Source organism: Amphiprion ocellaris, chromosome 8 (assembly GCF_022539595.1).
Source record: "Amphiprion ocellaris isolate individual 3 ecotype Okinawa chromosome 8, ASM2253959v1, whole genome shotgun sequence".
Lineage (NCBI taxonomy): Eukaryota > Metazoa > Chordata > Actinopteri > Pomacentridae > Amphiprion > Amphiprion ocellaris.
This window is the reverse complement of record NC_072773.1, coordinates 11,560,871-11,581,937: the sequence shown is the minus strand read 5'-3', so window position 1 is coordinate 11,581,937 and position 21,067 is coordinate 11,560,871. Positions and strand designations below refer to the sequence as shown.

General features: G+C 40.3%; 1 protein-coding gene across 1 annotated transcript in view; it reads right to left on the bottom strand.

Moving 5' to 3' along the window:
- The window catches only part of arhgef19 (Rho guanine nucleotide exchange factor (GEF) 19), a 27,070-nt gene extending 6,003 nt beyond the window's left edge, over positions 1–21,067 (bottom strand). Inside the window, exons 1-12 of the mRNA XM_023264549.3 lie at positions 20,699–21,067; positions 6,443–7,157; positions 5,861–6,352; positions 4,822–4,954; positions 4,642–4,727; positions 4,283–4,539; positions 4,018–4,178; positions 3,751–3,903; positions 2,221–2,350; positions 1,981–2,055; positions 1,794–1,883; positions 1,519–1,682 (exon numbers count right to left, since the gene is read on the bottom strand). Coding sequence (XP_023120317.2) covers positions 1,519–1,682; positions 1,794–1,883; positions 1,981–2,055; positions 2,221–2,350; positions 3,751–3,903; positions 4,018–4,178; positions 4,283–4,539; positions 4,642–4,727; positions 4,822–4,954; positions 5,861–6,352; positions 6,443–7,136 — 2,435 coding nt within the window. The 5' untranslated portion in view covers positions 7,137–7,157; positions 20,699–21,067. The remainder of the gene's footprint in view (positions 1–1,518; positions 1,683–1,793; positions 1,884–1,980; positions 2,056–2,220; positions 2,351–3,750; positions 3,904–4,017; positions 4,179–4,282; positions 4,540–4,641; positions 4,728–4,821; positions 4,955–5,860; positions 6,353–6,442; positions 7,158–20,698) is intronic.

The following is a 21,067-nucleotide window of genomic DNA, read 5'->3' as shown; positions in this document are numbered from 1 at the left end:
TCTTATCAATCGACAAAAACTGTAATATATGGCTTTGGCTTTGCATGGTAGGGTTTTAACTTGCACTTGTAGATGCAGCAACGAACTGTGATGACTGACAGTGGTTTTCCAAAGAGTCCACCTGGTAATATCCTTTACAGATAGATGTTGTTTTTTAATGCAGTGCCGCCTGAGGAATCAAAGGTAACAGGCATTCAATGTTGCTGCTTACATGCAGAGATTTCTCCAAATTCTTTGAATCGCTTGATGATATTATGGACTGTAGATGATGTAATCCCTAAATTCCTTGCAATTGTACATTGAGAAACGTGGCTCTTAAACTGCTGGAGTATTTGCTCACGCAGTTGTTCACAAAGTGGTAAAGCTTGCCTCATCCTTGCTTGTGAATGACTGAGGCTTTGTTGCCCCTGTCCCCGCTTTTTGTTGCAAGCATCCAATTCAAAATGAGTGAATATTCAAAAAACCAAACCAAAACAAAACAATAAAGTTTAGCAGCTTGAATATGAGATTAAATATTTTCTCTTTGTAGTGTATTTGATTGAATACAGGTTGAAAAAGATTTGCAAATCATTGTATTGTGTTTTAATATACATTTTATACAACGTCCCAACTTCACTGGAATTGGGGTTTGTACATCCAACTGAACAGGCATCATCTGTCTTGTCAGTGGACCAATTTTGGGCCAGTGCTAAAATTTAATGAAAAACCTCTATGGGCTGATAATGATGATGCACAGATATCATCATGCATTCCGCAGTAAACCACAACTTGTCCCTGCATTTGTACTTTTTGGTATTTTTGTTTGGACTGAATAAGTGTGATCTAAAGCTATGGCATGTTCTGAGTAGCTATTTCCCTGCTTCCAGTCTTATGCTAAGCTAAGCTAACTACCTCCAGGCTGAGGCTGTATACTTGGCATACAATTGAGTGTGGTATTGCTGATTGTATCTAACTTCTTCTCTAGTTTGTGACATTATTTCTTTAGTACAATACTCCTGTTTTATGCCTATGGATTGAAAGTTAAATTCCTTCATAACAAATGAAAGAGGAAGAATATGGCACAATTTGCAGTATTTCAGGCAGCTGATAGGCTGAATCTGTTGGCCTACTTTTGGAGTAAAAAGAACATGATTAAATTAAAATCTACCTGAATAAAACAAATGCCAATGATCAAACCTTTTTTTCAGGTGTGTATACTGTGACGGTGTTAAAAGAGTGTTTGAACAAGAAAAGAAGCTGAGTTTGAGACTTCTAATGAATCATACAGCTATACCTCTCTTTTGTTTTTTTATTATCCAAAACAAGAGCTTTGTTTTGTTTGTTTCAGTGTTTTGAGGGCCAACTTTACTGCCAGCATGAAGGGAAATGATTCAATCTGGTAAGTATTCATGCATGTCAGCACTGCATAGACAGACATGAACATTTTACCTCAGAAAATATGAAAATATGTTTGATTCATCTTGCTTTGTTGGATACTCGTCGTGATTGTTCTGTTTGTGTCAGTTGCATATCACTCACTCCTTCCTCCTGGACAGCAGCAGACAGTCATTGAACAAGTGGAGGTACACAGGCTTTGTGGGTAACTTGAGCTTTGACCCAGAAATGCTCATCATCTGGGTGTCCACTTCCAGGAGTTCACCATGTTTCACCAGCCAGCGGGACTGAGAGATCAAAGGAAAAATCTGCAAAAAAAAGAATTAAGCTACAATGTATAAAAAAAAAATTAAGAAAAGTAAATCCTGTGGCAAAAAGTATTGAAAACAGTAAAAAGAACCCTTAAAGACATCAGCCACCTTGCCCTCGAAGTGAATTTTCTTGTTGAGGTGTATAAGTTCTTCCATCCTCTTCATTGACTGCACACTGGAGTTACATTCTTTGATGATCTAAGAAAACACATACCAACATGATTATTACTGTTGTGCCTCACCAGTGATAATTCAGGTATTCACCCAACTGGCTATTAGGGATGATAATCACTACCTTTTTTAGCTCATTGAAAGCTTTTGTGGCAGTGTCCTCATCTCGAGAGCCTGGTGTTGTCCTCTTTAAGATGTTCTGAAAAATAAGGACATGCAATTGAGTGAATAAAACTTCTGTCACGTGTTGATTGAGGAAATAAAAGTTGCAGCAAAGTGCTCCCAATATTCCTCCATTTACAGCTCCATGCAATTGGGTTTCAAGTGTGAACATGATTTCTGCATTGAAGATTTAATCATGTACCTCCACCAGCATTTTAAGCCGGGTGATCCTCTGAAACGGGAGGATTAGAAAAGAGGTCAGAGGAAGTCTTTGGCAGATAGGGTCCTCCTCCAAGCGAGCCAGGATGCCAGGGAAACGAGTGTTTTCGTGTCTGAGAGGACAAGGCGAAGACATTTATAGAAGCATTTTAATCACTTCTGGTGAACGTGAATGAAAATTCCAGCCTGCATTTTACTCTGAGAAAAAAATGTTCAGCCGACTAGAGACTAGCTACTAGAGCAAGTTAAGTCATGCAGGTGTAAAATAACACCTGAACACCCTTAGAGGACATCCAGCACAAAGCAATTGGACTTTATGCACAGCAGTCAGCCAGAGAGGTGGTACTTACTTCACATAAATGCACATTTAGTATACAGCAGATATATTCCTGTGCAATATCACTTCAGTGTCAGATGATCCAAAACTCTAGCATCTAAATAAATTGCATTATTTCAAAGTTGAACAGTAGGATATTTGTTCTTGTGTAAAATTAAAAACTAACAGTTTAGATTTACGATATTAAAATACAGACCCTACAGAAGGAACTCAATGCAACAAAAGTTAGTACACATTTTATTAGTGAGATTCAAATGTTTTATTTTTTAAAATACTTTATATGACCACCTTTATTTCTGATTACACAATCAATCCTCGTCAGCACGACCAGATTTCTTGACAGATGTTGTGTCATTCTTCAAAGATTTTTTTTCAGCGATTCTTTGCTGGAGGGATTGTGCTGCTCTGCCTTTCTCTTTAAAACTGGATTCTGGCAGCAATCTTGGCCAGGTCATACTTAGACTTCCAATCACAGACAAGAGTCATCTTGTCAGCTAGTATTTTGGTGTATCTGCAGGCGTTCATGGTATCATCTGCAAAAATTTTTTCTCCAACACATTTTGCACTCACGCAGCTCCATATCATCACACGTGTACCTCTATACTTCACTGCCAAGACTATGCATTCACTGTGGTAGTCCTGACTGGGTTCACATCAAACATGCTGGAATCCATCTGAGCCAAACAAATTGGTTTTGTTCTCATCTGGCCAAAGAATGTACTCCCAGTATTATTCAGGCTTCTCATCTTGTTCTTTTTCAAAGTTTCATCTTGCAGTTTTTCATCAAACAGTTAGAATGATGTGTGATGATTTAATGCACTGTTTTCCACACTGTCGTAACTGTCACAGAAACTCACATTTCCATTGATAACTGCTGTGTCAAATCAAAAGAACTTCCCCACCTGTGTGCACAAGTCATGCATTATCGGTGGCATCACTTTCGGAAGACGACCGCTGTGGCTCTGATTAGTGGTATTATGGCTCATTCTATGCCTCCCCATTACTGCTACAACAGTATTTTGGATGTTTTTTACTTGGTCACTTATCTTTCTGTAAAATGCAATTACTGAGAGGTGTTTCAATTTTGAATCATTTGACATTCAAATGATTGCACGTTATCCTCAGTCCTTTCCTATACTGTATATGTTCACATCTCTATTAAAAATAATTGCTTACAGCAAACGCTGGTATGTCTGCTCCTGGTAAGCCTGGTTGGTTACATAAGGTAAATAAACCCTTCGCAGAGCTGGGCAGTGATCCAGAACGATGTCACATACATCAAATCTGAGAATGTCTTCCTCCAGCCTGTGCTCTAGGTCCTGAAGAAACCTGCAGACAGTAAATTAGCAGGAAAAAAACACTCAGAGAAGGAGACATGATTGCTGAGGTGTTGAAACACAGGCTTGTGGGCAATAGAGGCACATCAGCTACATATTACTTCACCTCTCACTGACATCTTTGACTTCAGGCAGCTTGGAGAAAAGCCACTGCTTATCCTGAGTCCCAAGACACTCTGCGAGCTCCTGCGACAGCATGAAGTGGTCCACCGCAATTGTCAGACTACGAATGTACGATGCCTCAGACGTCACCAACTCAAACTTTGCCTGAGTAGAGGAAGATGCAATATTTCAACTTTGTGAAGAGATGCAGCAGTCCAACAGAGAATCTATTCAGTACCAAATGAAAAGTGTTTCAATATTTTGTTCACCTCCTGTAATTTTCTTTCCTCATTGCTGAAGTTGTCGAGCTGACCGCTGGTTCGAACATCAGGTATGTCCTGCCACAGAGCAAAAGCAGAGCCTCGTGATGAACGAAAGGAGCTGGATGGAGACAGATTGGATGGCGATGGGGTCCCATCTGACCCCTCGTCCCTGAGCCCCTCCTCCTCTGTGCCTGGCTCCTTCCCTTGCTGCCTCTGGATCTCTCTATTGATGGCAACATCGCTGTATTCCTGGTACAAAATCGCTGCAAAATCAAAAAGTTGACAGTAAAAAAGATTGTTGTAAGGGATATGCAGGCAAGATGTGGTATAAATGGATTAGTGCAAAACATCTGAAGTGAACTTACAGCTAGGCAAAAACCTTGATAGTCGATTTGAACTAGGAACAGATGGAAGTGTGCCCACATCCTCCTCTATGGATTTCTTTCGCATTCTATGAAGAAAATGTTAAATTATATCAATAGATGTTGTTTAATAGTTGCAGATTTTGCGAGGAAATATTTTTTGCACTATTGGCTACGATTTACCCGAGTTTTGTGCTCCACCGATGCAAAGGCATCCCATTGTCGCTGCTGGGCAGTTGAGGTGCTGGTCCTACAGGACTGTGTGGGGCACTATCACTAGAGCCTCCTGAACTGCGGTGTCTAGAGTTGGACTTATCTACAGAGAATAAAAAGCAGACAGAGCTGGTGTGATGTGTAGGGAAGCCTCAGTCAAAGAATTCCTGATATGATGCTTGCAGTTTGAACTTTTCTGGAAGTTTTGGGACAACTTCCAGAGTCAGTCTCAGCTATGTAAGGCTCTTTGATGACATTTAACCTGTTTGCGCCTTGCAAACACTGACCAGCCACAATACTAAAACCATCAACACATAAAGTGAATAACATTGATCATCTTGCGATACTGCAAAACTCTGCTAGGTAACACTGGGTTTTGGTAGTCGTGTGGATCTGATGTGTACCACCCACTCAAACACTGCTGTGGACGACTTGAGCAAGCTCACCAAGCAGACTGTGCAACAGCACTACCAGACTGCAGCAACCATTCATGCTCACACTCACACCCAGGGCAATTAACACATCATTAATTTCTTTGGAGTGTGGTGGGGAATCGAAGTAATCAGAGAAAACCCATGCAGGTGCAGGGAGAACATCCACACCCCAGAAGGAAAGTCAAATAGCAGGGCTATAATACAGAATGTTCTTGCTGTTAGATGACAGTGCTGACCACTGCACTACTGTACGATACTACAGTCTGCTATTTGGAGAATTGTTTCGCTAGCAAATGATCATGGCTTGTTTGAGAGTAACAACAAAAATTCAGGACATGAGGGTATAAAAATAAATAAATCATAAACTAAGGCCTTCACAGTTTTTAAATGTCAACCCAACTGAACACCATTGAGGATGATTACTGAAACACCAAACGATTCTGGGTCATTCCTCCACTAGTGCATAATCTGTGTCAAGTAGCACTGAAGCATTGGTCACATGCTGGTCAGTTTGTGAAGTCGCTTCCTATTCATTTGTGTTTATTACTAGCTGGGCTTTGTTGTTGTCGACTTACAGTCAGTGTTGGGGCTGAGGCTGCTGGTGCTCTGTCTGTCCCTGGAGGCTACTCGAGCAGACAGCGACTTCCCCAGCTTCAAGGTGAATGAGTTCTTCCTTTGAGACAGCTGCAGTCTCGATATCAGTTCTGAAGCTGAGAAGCGCCGCCGTTCTTGGTCCCCTTGGCGGCTGCGTGACAAAAAGCTCATACCTGTGGCAATCGATGTATCTATGCTCCCTCTCTCCTCCTCCACCCCTGGCATGGAGTCCTCTATTATTTGCAGAGGTTCAGCAGGTAGACTAAAAATATCATTATGACTGACGTTTGGGAGATCTGTAACACCATCTGTGGATGAAGGACTTGAAATGGCTTCCAGAGAGGATAATCCACTGAGGTCCTCTTCCAGGAAAGATGCAAAAGGTCCAGGAAAGATGTATTCTGCATCCAGGACTGGGCTGCTGAGTGATTCATCACTCAGACTGTCTGGGGAATAAACCTGCATTTTTCTGCCTGGGGACAAAAAATAACTTATTAGATTATGATAAAACATTTTTAAAACCTTATCAGCTTTGTCAGCAGTGAAAAAAACTCCTCACTCACGGATAGACTTCTCTTTCAGTGATCCTTGTGATGTTCTCCTCTGAGGCTGGCAGGAATCTGGGCCCGGAAACTCTGGACATTCAGGTGAGGATGGGGAGCAAAGTACCTGAGATTCCCAGGAGTCTGGGTTTGTGTATAGAGAGGACAGAGGAAATGACAGAGGGAGGCTAAGAGCTGCATGGAGAGGACGACATACAGCTGTGACGGTCCGTGGCTTTTCAATCTGCTCCTGTAAAGAAGTCCTAGTGCCATTTTGGCATTCAAGCTCGCTGACACCTGCAGCATGTGGAAAAGAGTTCAAATTCAAATTTGTTTCATGCTCACTGTCTGTTCTGCGGCAGCCATTCTGCATGTCATTCAGTTCATTTAGCGTGTGTCTGAGACCATTTAGTGGCAAAGAGTGGGTCATGCATTGTGCGTCTGGAATCACAGTTGGCCTTGGAGAGACAAAGCTGTTTAATTTCGGAGTCGGTGGTGGCTGGAGCTCAATAAAAGCCAATGTTTCTTGCTGGCACACGGCAACATGCTTGTGGTGGCACGGATGGAGGAGAGGCCTGTTCTCCTGGGCCTCACTCAGACCCTGGGACTCTCCTGAGCCTGGGATCCACATGCTGGGACTCTCTCCTCTGCAGCGAAAAGCACTAAGGTGGGGTTGGAAATCAGGAAAAGGTGAGAATCCATACCCAGGGAGCATGACTGAACAGGCACATGAGGGCTGCAAAAGGAGAGAGACAAAAGATCACTTCAGTGTTTAATTTAAATGCACATTTTTTAAATTCAAATAGGACAGCTTTAATAAATATTTCAAAGGAACTGTATGAAAATTACTGATGTGGCGAGGACAGTGTTCACTGCATTATTCATATTTTGTTCATTAAATAAATAGCAAAAAACTAAAAACAAAGAATTTAACAACATAAGAAATACATCCATCCATTGTCTATACACCACTTAATCCTCATTAGGGTCATGGAGGTGCTGGAGTCTATCCAGCTGACTTAAGGTGAAGACAGGGAACACCTGGACAGGTCACCAGTCTATCACAGGGCTGCATATGCAGACAAACAATCACATTTACAGATAATTTAGAGTTACCAGTTAATCTTAGCATGTTTTTGGACTGTGGGAGGAAGCTGGAGAACCCAGAGAAAACCCGCACATGTACAGGGAGAACATACAAACTCCATGCAGAAAGATGGGACACGAACCGGGAATCTTCTAGCTGCAAGGCGAAAGTGCTAACCACCAAGCCACTGAGCAGCCCCTCTAAGAATTACATTTTAATTACAAATTATTCCCATCCATTTAATTTTATTTTTTTTAAACAAACAATAAATAAATAAATAAATAAATCACACACTCCTGAAATAAACACGGCAAAACCAAACTGACCAAATTCAGGCAGGAATATTTCTAAGATCTGCTAACCACCTGTGGAGGTGAGATGACTGGGCTGAAATGACCATGGTATTCTATACTTGCTAAATGATCTGTGTACATTTCTGCAGGTGAAAGGTAATCTGACAAGGTGGAAACACCACCTGGGTAACTAAATGGGTCACACCTGGAGTGCACATTTTAATGTCACTTGCTGTACTAATGAATGGAGAATGAAGATACATAAAGAATATGAGTATTATCTCTGCTCTGTTACCGTTTAAAAGAGAAAACTGGCTAATTTGCAAGTATTGTTCTGCTCTCTACACTACCCTTCAAAAATTTGGGGTCACCCAGACAATTTCATGTTTTCCATGAAAACTCACACTTTTATTCACGTGCTAACAAAATTGTACAAGGGTTTTCTAATCATCAATTAGCCTTTTAACACCATTAGCTAACACAATGTAGCATTAGAACACAGGAGTGATGCTTGCTGGAGATGGATCTCTGTACCACTATGTAGATATTCCAATAAAAATCAGGTGTTTCCAGCTAGAATAGTCATTTACCACATTAACAATATCTAGACTGTATTTCTGATTCATTTAATGTCATCTTCACTGAAAAATTTTTTTTTTCCTGAAAAAATGAGGACATTTCTAAGTGGCCCCAAACTTTTGAACGGTAGTGTATAATTAGCTGCCAATCAGGTAATTGCCAAATGGACTAAAATGAGTTTGAATTTTAGGATTGTCTAAAATAATGTGTGAATTTTGTGTAAAAATCTTAACAAACAAAGAAGCAACATGTTTTCCACAAGAAACAATCCAGTGTGTTCAACTAAACCAATAGAGCAACAAACATTTTTATCTTGGAATCAAACATGGTTCACTGGATACAACTCAGTGTTAGCAGCTTAGCTTAGTGTTTCCAGAGGATTCCACAAACTCAATGGTGTGTTATATTATATTCTGTTTATTAAATTATTCAGACAGTCTGTGGATGTTAAGTTGGTGGAGGTGGCAGAGGAATGACTTTCTAAAATGGCCTCTTCACAGTTTTGGGACTCATGCAGCCTCATTTAGGATGAAGACACACACACTTGCACACAGATATGAGCAGACGGACCCGGAAACTATTGACATGTGCAGGCTGTTAAACAGTCAAACCCAGTCTTCACACATAGACACAGACACACACACACACACACACACACAGAGTTAAGTCTGGTGTAGTGTGTCTCCTGAGCTGTGTCTTCCTGCTCTAATTAAAGACTTCTCTACTCGCAGCATTCAGCCCCTGTACTTAACATCTGCACACACACAGAAACACAGCAGTTCCAGACAGAATACCACAACAGAAAGGCAGACAGTGGAAGAGAGCACATCCTCAGCACTCTCGCCTTTCTTCTGACAAATATACTCATCTATCACTCTGGTTGATGATCTATTTTCCTGTCAGCCTGCCGTCCGCTCGTTTTTCTGATTGAACATTTACAGCGAGCGTCTGTTAAAACCCAGCAATGGGTCATAAAGTCAGTTCTCCTGACAGGTTCTTTAAACACACACCAGTAGAGCCCTGTCTCTTCTTACCCTCCTGCTTCCTGAGCAAGTAATCCTCAACTTCTGCCTTAAACACCTGGTAAAAGGAATGGGGCCGGCGCTTACCTACAACACACACAGCCTTGTATGCGCAGAAGGATGCAGAGGTACATTGTTTTACAGTTTACTTAGTCACATCCTCACAGGCTCTTATCACGTGCTACTTTTATAACAGACTGCTGCAGATAACAGCACCTCATAAATTCTTCTGTTTTGTTGGCAATAACAACAAAAAATTAATAAGTACATTTTTATTACAGGTCAAGTAACTATAGCTTTTTAGTACTTGTTTTCCCAGTTGAAGTACTTGGTCATAAAGCATTTAGTCCAGTCATTAGCCTTGCAGGTACAGAGGGTAAATCCACTGCCTCGCATTTAATCCTCACTCTGCTTTTTCAAGGCAGCTCTGTTTTGTTCATTTTTATTTGAATTAGTTTGTGATTGCTCATGATGAAAAGTCGCAGTACTTCTTTTTAGCATTGTGGCACATTATCGACCAAAAGTATACTTGTACTGCATGCCTTTTGTCTGCAGGTATAATCTCAAAACATAGACTTAGTATACTGTATATTGGGCAGTTTGGGGCACAGAGAATGTTGAATGTTAATTGTTAACTTCTTATCGCTTTTATTTATTCACAGCCACACACTCTGCAGTAACTATATCCTCCAATTCATGCATGTTTGTTTGTGAACTACACTGTAAATCGTTAGGAGATACATCTAAATGTGAAATATTAGTTTATATTATCAGATTATACATCTGTAATTTACATGAACATAGTGCCCTTACAGAGATTTGCAGACAACATTAATGCTTCACCTGAAAGTAGAACTTTATATATTATGCTGCTTGTTTGCATGTTGAATCACAGGCTTGAAATCATAGTTCTGCTTCCTTTTTGTTGAGTGCACATGTGCAGTGTGCTGTGAATATGAGGCTGCTGAAAAGCCACACCTGTTCTTGCAGTAATAGTAGGCAGGTTAGTCAATCCTATCAGGGTAGTGCAGGCACAAACGGTAACCTGTTCTCGGCTGTAGACAAAGGCGGCCTTTATCCGGTGCCTGGGCCAGGCTGCCCTGAGCACAGGACACCTGAGAGGCTGTGGGAACTGCTTATACTGATCCACTCATATAGCGCAGCCACTGAGCCATATAAACACATCCAGACCACTGCTGCATAATGACACAAGCTTATTGGTGTCTGGATGTGATTACTGACTGGTTATACTGTAATCCTGCTGTATGTACAGCATCATCTACATTTTACTTACTTCTATCTAAAGTCTGCCATGTAAGACCAAATGTGAACTGCTTACAGTGTACAGTCTAGACAAAAAAAAAAAAAAGATCTCAGTTTCCATGATCATGTCACAATCCTAATGAATGAATGTTCACATAATCTTCCACTAAACCACCAAGTCATCATAAGTCAGGACACTCTGTAGATAATTAGTCATCTTCTCATTTGATCAAGGAAACCTCAAAGATCCCAAAAAACTGACACAAAGCCTCACCGCCACATTTATCACAACATGAAAGCATCCGATTATACTTACTGCACATTCCTCACACTGATACAATTATATCACCCAATTAAAATTTCAATTCCAAAGATGTGTAATTTCCCTTGTCATAGCAAGGTGTTATTTGTGACTGTGATGGACTTTGCTGCCAGTGTTTCTCCCTGTAATTTCACTAGGCTGCTCTAAGACACCGTGTCTGCATATAGAAGTTAATGAATGGCAGTCTGGCATGCCTTTAATGCCAGCAGCCATTCAAGGAGCATTTTTAATTGTAATATTATTCATTTCAATGGTCTCAGAATAATCCTTTAATGGAGTGTATCACATAAATGTGAGCATAAACCCACTGCTGATTCAGCTCCTAGAAAGAGCCAGAGTTGTGTAATCACATAATTTAAGTTAGTTTGATGTTCGCCGGGGCAGGTGAGGGGGGAACGAATGGATTCAGTGCTGGAGCTGTTTGTGGTTTGTCAAGGTGAAGATGTACATTTCTAAACTGTTTACTCTCCTGATATTTGGTGGTGTGCTTTAAAGGGGCAGGAAGCAAGACACTTACTGTTCATAGATGAAAATGATCTCGATATGTTTGTGCGCATAAGTGAAAAGTCATTTTCTTGGTTTTCTAGGATCAAGCATAACTTCAAATTGACAGGACATCAGCATATAATTTAAATATCAAAATGAACCATTCCTGGATAAATAGATTGGCATTAATCTTTGATTTTTTTAAGCCAATTCATGGTTTCGATACGACTGACAAACTTTGAAAGCAGACAGTCGTGGTTTTCTTCATTCTACAAGTACATGTACGTTACCATTTAAAAGTTTGGGGTCACTTAGAAATGTCCTCATTTGTGAAAGAAAAGCATTTTTTCAATGAACAAAGCATTAAATGAATCAGAAATCCAGTCTAGACATTGTTAATGTGGTAAATGACTATTCTAGCTGGAAACAGCTGATTTTTAATGGAATATCTCCATAGAGGTACAGAGGAACATTTCCAGCAACCATCACTCCTGTGTTCTAATGCTACATTGTGTTAGCTAATGGTGTTGGAAGGCTAACTGATAATTAGAAAACCCTTGTGCAGTTATGTTAGCACATCAATAAAAGTGTGAGTTTTCGTGGAAAACATGAAATTGTCTGGATGACCCCAAACATTTGAATGGTAGTGTATATCTACACAGTCACACTGCCCCTCATATTGAACAACAGAAATTTACACAGGTCACCTGTGGATGTCTCCCAAAGCTTGTGACTTTGTACTTTCTACAGTATATAGCAGCTGGTTACAGACTGAGCTGTAACATCATGTCAGGGATTATTTCCAAGGTGTGTCAAGCAAAGTTTGTGAACGTAGCTCAGGATTTTGGGAGAATTTAGAACTTCCAGCTGTGTTTGGGTTACGTTGATGGAAAGCATGTACAAGTGAGTGTAGCTACAAAATCAACTACTTAAATTGCTAGTCTTTAAATGACGAATTATACAGCATATGTGCAATCAGCACATTGGCAGTGCATGTAGGCATCCATGCAGACCCTCAAGGAAAATGGCAAAATTTCCATCACACATACAGTACCGTTCAAAGCTTTGATGTCATTTAGAAATGTCCTTATTTTTCAAAGAAACACATTTTTTTAAATGAAGATTACATTAAATGAATCGGAAATACAGTCTAGACATTGTTAATGTCGTAAATGACTATTCTAGCTGGAAACAGCTGATTTTTAATTTAATATCTACCTAGAGGTACAGAGGAACATTTCCAGCAACCATCACTCCTGTGTTCTAATGCTACATTGTGTTAGCTAATGGTGTTGAAAGGCTAACTGATGATTAGAAAACCATTGTGAAATTATGTTAGCACATGAATAAAAGTGTGAGTTTTCATGGGAAACATGAAATTACCTGGGTGACCCAAAATTTTTGAACGGCAGTGTACTCTGTCGGAGAAAGCATGACTTGGCCTTTAAACTAAAAAGAAAAAAGAAAAGAAAAAGAAAGAAAAAAAACATGGCAGCTGCTCTAGATTTGTCAGTCATCACTTGAACTGCAGAATCTACTTCAAAATCCCCCTAATGTTCTATGAAACACAAGGTTTGGCTTCCCACTATGTTTCTAACAAGCTCATTGACAACAGTCAAACACACTGCTCAGGTCATCAGGTTGTTTTTTTTGTGTAAAAAGACTCTCACTATGAACTTATCCAAACAATGAAGACAGGCACATTAAAAGCTGTAAATACACACAAGAGAACCAAATGAATATTTATCCAGCCCCGAAAAAAGTCCTTGGAAAAAATAGTCCTACAATAATTTCTCCGTGACAAGCTGCTTACAGTAGTATGTTTCAGAGTTGAGCTTTGTTAAGAAGCATTATTCAGTTTGATATGAAACATAATTTGCACGTTTGAATCATCTGCTCAAACATGAAAATTGACTTTGTCATGTTTAACCTCTGACTAGGTGACGCAAAATATTTCAGCTTTAAAGTCTAAAAAGCCTAATTTTTAAGTGTAAACAGTAAACGAGGACCTAAGGAAAAGTAGTTCTGGTGCTACTGCACTGGTTGGAAAAACAACAGGGCCAATCACTGCTTTGTCGAGGGAATTTAGAAGGAAGGGATTTCATCTCCTTAGGCCAGAGCCAGTGACACCCATGAAAAATGGTGACAAAAAAGTTTGCCACAAAATTGTAACAAATCAGTCTCTATATGTCGTTAAAGAAATACATCTGTGAATAAATAACTCTTGAAATCTGTGTATTTTTTTTCCTTCAAAAACTTGGTTCAGCCTGCTTTGATGTTATCAAAAAATAAGTTCTCTTCCAAAACAGAAAACAGCCAACATAAAACTGATTTCAGGCTTAAGATATAAAACACCGTCGCAATTTAGTCTGATAATCAGGAACCAGTAGAAACACGTTCCTCTCACACATTCTCAGAAATCATCAAAAATCATTGATTATTTAATGGACTTTGTTCGCTGCATATTGCTGGAAATCTGAATATCGAACCACGTTGAATTGCATCTAATCACAGTGATTAGACTTTCTTGCACGGGAAAAGAAAACCTGGCATTTTCTCCCTCCCCCACACACTTTCCCTCCATCAGCGTAAGTGCAGTGTGTTTGTTCAGACAGAGCGGAGTGTCCTAACAGTTTGGTGTGACCAGCTCATGTGTGTGTGTGAGATCGCAGTTTAACTCGGTCACATCAGACCACTAATTGCCAAGCAGCAGACTAAAGAGCCCAGCATTGTCTGCTGAGACAAGACATGACATCATTCAGCGTCACTTCTGGGAAAGCTACAGTCCTGAACTCCGTTTTGTGAAACTACACTGTAAAAAATGTCATTTATACGGTAAAATAACATTTCAGCAGCTGTGGTTGCCAGAACGCTACCATAAAATTACAATAAAACAATTTCCTTACTTATTAGAAATGTATTGATACTGTCGATTTTATGGTTAAAAAAAAATCAGTTTAATGTAAAAATTTAAGTTTTAATCTTGAAAAATTGCTTGTTTTACTTGAAAATGTACATAAAAATATTTATAAAATAAAGTTTGTGTGACCTATTATAAATATTACAATATTTTTCCATTATCAGCACAACAGTTAGTGTATTTGACATTTAATATATGTATTTTTGACATATATGCAAAAATTGCTGTTAAAGCTGTTATAAATGTTAAAGCATATGTCTGTTTTTAACACGAGTACATCAGTTTGACCAGTAACAAACTGTATTTGGTTTTTACATGAAATAAATGCAAAAATGTTACTTGTTATGAATATTACAGCATGTTTCCATTATAAGTACGCATATTCAACCAGTAAAAATTGTATTCTTTTTGAGAAATTAATGCAAAAATGACAGTATTGGATGATGTAGGAAATGTATTTTTTCAAGACAAAAAAAAAAACCTTTTTTTTCCTGATTAACTTATTTATGGTCATTCAGTGTTAAATAAACTGGATCGAACTGTTTTAGAGTTTAAAGCTTTTTACTGTCGTGGTTTGACAGTTTTCACTGGAAATTTACCATTTTTTTTACAGTGTAGATTTTGGGACATTTTTCTGTCAGTGATGAGACTCTGGTTACCTGCCAGCAAGAACAGTTCATTTATCTATTATTCATATTTATTTCAAACTGGACTTTTTTAAGGTATTACTATTCAATTCTAAGTTTTGCGATAAATTGTGTGGCTTTGAATATTATGAAAGTTCTCTCCCATGTTTCTCCATCTCTGGTTATATTCACCATTTCATAACATCATTTTTCTATCAATTCTTGCTTTCTAGTCTGTCTTACGATTGATTAAGCCCAGTAATTTGGCTCAGCCATGCTAATGTCCCTTTACTCAACTTGGATTTTATTTTGTGTGCAATTTCACATGTACTGGAAACACCTGCATGGAAAACCAGGCAGTGTCGTCTTGGTATTTTAATGGGATTCATCTTAATCTCTCAATCAAAACAAACTCCTCAGCGAGACTTGAATTCCAATCAGAGAAATCACACCAGATGTCAGGGTGATGTGTTAATGTGCGTTTGGTTTTTTTTTGAAGGAGCAGACGCCTCGGTAGTGTGAGAGTGAATTCAGGTCGGAGATTTTCTTGGTATTCATTCTTCCTCCAGCCTCCACCCACTGAGACAGGTGAGCACCCCAGAGGCTATGGAGGAGGCGGGTAGAAGGGGGGTTACCCAAATGTTTACACATGGTGTGAGTCCTCCTAATCCTCCTCTAAAGCCTCAGGCAACATACCCACGACCTTCCGGGACACTATAAAGATGCATGCTTGACAACTTGGCTTACAATCGCACAAAGCCATGCCCCGCATGGTTCACCTGAATGTGAGTGTGCGCGAGAAGTTATAGCAGCCTTTGATTGAAAGCGACAAGACGTAGCGAGGCCTTCCTTAACCTTGTGTCACCCAGTGGGATTCCCTAATAGAAAGAGACAAACAGAAATCTCTTGTTTAAAAGCCTGAAAAAATGGCGACCATCTCACGCGTAAACGTCAAGACTTTTGGATCTTAAACATCCCCCCCCCCCCCCCCCCCCCCCCCGCTTCACTCCTCCACCATAAGAACTGCAGGCAGATAAGCTGATGCCCAGGAGACGCACAGCCAGGATAGTAAAGACACAAAGGAGCTATTGACAAAACTTATGGAAATAACCTGATCTAATTATGGTGCTTTGTCATAAGTCACAAAAGCTACTAAGTTGATGGAGGGCCAAGAATCCAACAGGTAGTAAATCCAGAAAATCTCATAATCAGTACCTTCTGACAGACAATGGTTATCAGTGTGCAATGAGATTCTAAGGAAAAGAGGAGTGATTTAGAATGATTTGCTGGGTTACATAGGAAAAGTTCTAACACGTATGTAACATGTAGTTTACATCACACAAATAGAGATCACAATACACCAGAGCCGAGGGTCTTCATATTTCCTCTTTTGTCTGACCAACGGTGCAAAAGACAATAGTCTGTCTTTCTTCTGATAAATCAGTCCCATGAAAAGATCAAATGAATTGGTTACAACAAGTATTATTCATGTATGCAAAGCCTGATATTTCTCTGCGCCCTAGTTATTTTGCAAAAACTGCTAAAAACAACAGTGATTCACCCTCTGTTGTACTAGCTGCTATATTGCCTCATTACTTCAAACATACACACAGTTGTTTCACTCAGTTCAAATATGTGGTATTTCATAGCTGAAAACAGCCCCAAACAAATGCATTGCTTGTGCTGTTTTGATTCATGTTTGATAAAAAAAAATAACTAAAAAAAAAAAACAGTGTCCAGGTATTTTAGTAAATTATTTGGCCGTTACTTGTGACCAGGTTTTCAAGTTGTACATCAGAGAGTGCAAAAATGGATTGTCTGTGATCTGCTGCTCCATCAGGAAAATTCACCAAATCTAAGCTTATGATCAATCAAAATTCCTATATTTACATGCCTCATTGAGAATGTTTGCCAAAATAAACTATTTGCAGGAACAAGAACAACATTTGTGCGCTCCTCATTGCCAGTAAGAAGAAAATACCGACTCAGCTGCCAGCAACAGTTGTGTCAAAAATTCTGCTTTTCGGCTGAACTGCAGGCTGTGTGTCCACAGAGCAGAGAGGCAAGTAAATTACTACCAACCAGAAATGTTGGGCATGTCGACTCCAGTTTTGGACTTTTGCAAAAGAAAAAAGAAAAAGAAAAAAGAGAACTGAGAATTTTTCTTTTTTTTATGATTAATGACATTATAACTGAGTTTTACTGTAGAAAATATATTTCTGAGTTCTCTCTACTTCTAGCCATGGTTGCACTGTTTTCATAGTGGTGTCTTTAGTATGGTGACTTTATATTGCAGTGAAAAATGAGCCCACAGTGATAAAAAAAAATGTGGCCAGAAACTGCTTGGTATTGAGAGGGTTCATCTTTATATGGGGTTTGTTGACAATAAGAAGATATAGAACATCATCAACTACATCCTTCAGTTGTTGTAGTCATTGCTGGTGTTTTATTTTCTTCACCACATGAAGCTTTCTGGTGAATGCACAACAAAAAAGAAGGTGTGCCATTCATGCATCTGTGGTTTTGTTATTGGTTGTGTTTTTTATTCTTCTGGTCTAAATTTGTTACAAAGAAGAAGCCTGGGTTTGTTGCACTCAAACTGTCAGTCAGAATGCTTTGATTCCAATCTGATCCTTTGCCACTGAGCTCTCAAGAGGCTGACCTACTTTACGTCAAATTGCTGATGCATCTCTTGCATTCATCTGCTCTTGTGTTCACAAGCTCTCCTCCTTGCTGTTTTCTAGCTCTCTGCTCCACTTCTTCCCATTTGAGCACCTCCACCTGACTACTTGCTTTTATTATCCGGACAGGTATGGACAAGCCGTTTGTTGTTTTGAAACATGATCAGGTGAAGTGGAACACACCTAGCAGGTTGACCGTCCAGAGACAATTCCTTTTCCTCAAGAGCTGGAGCTATAAACTTTTTAAAAGCAAACTCTGAACATCTGGCAGCATAATCACGATTAGAGTGGTGATTTTAAAAGACAGCTCTTAGAATTGAAGGCGGGGAAAAACATTTTTGCTGCTGTTGAACGCTAGAGCAACACCTGTTTTATTTTTATTTTTTAGAAAATCAAGGAGACGTGCAAATCAAATTTTGGTTAAGAAACGTTGCCTCCAAAGCCAGACATGTAGTGAGTATAATGTGAAACACACACTGCAATGTATTGGCCGAGTCATAATGGGAAATAACCTGAGGGCTACAGTGCTAGACAGGTGTGCAGGAACACAGTCAGTGCAACGCTCGGCACACATCGCCTCTGGGCTCAAATTTCAAAATTCAGCCTGTTTTAACCTTCATGTATGAGCCAAATATTCTTTGACATGCAGTTTAACTAATAGATGACAGAGCCGGTGCACTGCTGCCTAAACAGCAAAACTTTAGGCTTTCAAGGGGTCAAAGTCGTCTCAGAAAGTCGTCTCAAAGCCACGGCTTTACTGTATTATTATTATCTCAATGCACAAGCTTTTAACTCTGTAGGTGGTCTGTTTTATAGTCCAGGTTTCAAGACAAGTTCATGTCCAGCTTGAGAAGCGTCCTACCCCCAGATGAGACCCCCTGACACACACAGACACTTTTCCACATTCCCTGGATGACTCGGCATGCTCATTCCTCTGAAATCGACCGCTTAGCTGAGGCAGGAGACAAACAAAGAAACTCAACGATACACGTGCAGGAGCAAAGGCTGCTATTATGGGCTGTTAAAGCTGCTGCTATTTGGGCCACAAGCCAGAAAGCCAAAAGGGCAGCAAAGTGACCAAGTCTGTTTAAAATATCAGTGCTGGTCATGCTTAAATGGCAGGTTGCTTTCAGCTGATGATGCCTCGTGATTTTAGCCTAGATTTGACAAAAACAGGTCAGCACAAAGCACAACAGACAGCAGAACATGTTTTGTGCGTGTGAATATAAAACCCATAAGGCACAGAGAGAGCATTTGCCAGCTGGGGAAGGTGAGGGAGTAAGAGATGGGATGAGGGTGAGGTGTGGCCTCCCGGATCTCTTTTTTATGCACCATATAGACACACACACACACACACACACACACACACACACACACACATGCTCAGACAGCCACTGTCTGAGTGGCAGGTGATGAGGCAGGTGCTCTCCAGACACACAGTTGTGGGGGCAGGAGGAAGTGGGAAGAAGGAGCGCTACTGTGGTGAGCTGAGTTATAAATCTGAGGGTGATATGAGCAGGCATGTAGAGTGACATCAAATCTCCTTTTGTGCTATTACAAGCTAGAAATTCTGTCAGAGTTAAAAGAAATCCCAAATCTCCAATGTTAAGACTTTTCAGAAAGCGCTATCAGATGCCTGCCGTCACACAGGGGATCTCAGGCCTGTAATAAAATGCAGTAAAACAGGTCCTGATTTACACTTTGTGGTGGTCCATGCAACGTGCAGATGGTGCATTCGAGTCAGACATACTGCAGTAAATGAGGTGATTCAGAAACGCCCACAACTATCTAATTGTGCTCCAGACAAAATATGTACCTCCAGACCGTCCATACACGTACAGTAGCAGCAGCAGTCAACTCACATGACAATACACTGAGTCATCAGGACAACAGACAGAAAGGCAGCCATCACCTCAGCTCAACCTCGTGCTGATAGTGTCTGAAAGATGCTGAGAATAAGTCTGGAGGGTGTTAATCTGCTTTGGATTTAGGCCACACTCCCCATGGAAGAGAACGGCTTCCACAGTCTTATAAATCATAACCTGTCTGCTGAATGTCATCACTGTGTTGTTCTTTATCCCCCATGAAGCAGCATCAACACTTTGACCAGCTGGATTCTCTACATGAGTGAACAAACACTCATATGTACATGAGGATAATCACCAATACATGCATTCACATGTCTAGAAGCAGACGTGCGCACAGAGTCAGTTGCAACTAACAACTTGAGGCTCTTTTTTTTTTCCTGAAGCCACTGGCACAGAAGGTGTTTGAGTTTTATGCTAAAATATTCCACAAAGGTGAAGTGAGCAGAAGGAGTGAGCCTGGGCGCCAAGCTTCAGCCATGTACAGTTTTAACAACCCCTCATCCAGCATATTCCAGACAAGCACTTACCTGCCCTGCTCTGCAACGACTCATTGTTGCACTGTAACCATCACATTTAGGGCTCATCTCATTCTGCACTTCCTAGAGCTGCTGGAAACACTATGGATGCAAGCAAAAATCTTCCAAGGAAATAAAGAGTAGTTAGCTCATAGAATAGCTAGTAATGTCACTGGCAGGATATATGCATCTACCTGACCTGAATATGTGGCTCTTAGCAGCCTTTGCCTTGCAAGAAAGTTAAAACAATACTAAAACTGTCACATTTCACATTTTAATTCAGCAATACCAGTGCCTACATTCAAAATCCTCACTTTGTTGATTACTGATGACCCACATCATTTTGATAATCATGTAGAAACAGTATCTACTTTTGTTGTCAGAACATATATGCTGTCAGATAAATGCAATGCACCTGAAAAGCTGCACTTTCCGCAAGTGCAACTACACAAAGCACAGGCTGCACTCTCAGGCAAACAGCACAGTTCAACTTTCACTCCCAGCAGCAACATTCTCCTATATACAGGTGTAGGGTTAAAGTTGGAATGTGTGTGCAGATTTCATCGCTTCGTTTGTTTTTTGAGCGTTATGGTTCCTGTTTGTTTAGTACTGTACCTCAGTGGCGCTACCAGCCTAGTGTGTGTGCTGGATGGCAGCGAGCAGCAGTGTGTGGATCCAGGCCATCCCAGGGTCAGACTGAGCTACTCTGCTATCCATTGCTGCCTTGTGTTCCTCCTGGCTTCTCTCCTCCCTTGTCCCCTTGCAGTTTTTTTTATACACAGACTTTTCAGAACTGCAGTCTTCTGCTCGGTTATCTTCCTTCTTCTTCTTCTTTTGCTTCTTGGAAAAAAAAAGGCAGGTTGAAGAAAGAGCCACCTCTTGCTGCTCTCAGAGTTACTTACAATGCAGATCCCCTCTCAAAGCTCCTCTGCTCTCTCTTCCCTCTCGCTTCTTTCCCCTCCCTCTCTCTCTCTCTCTTTCTCT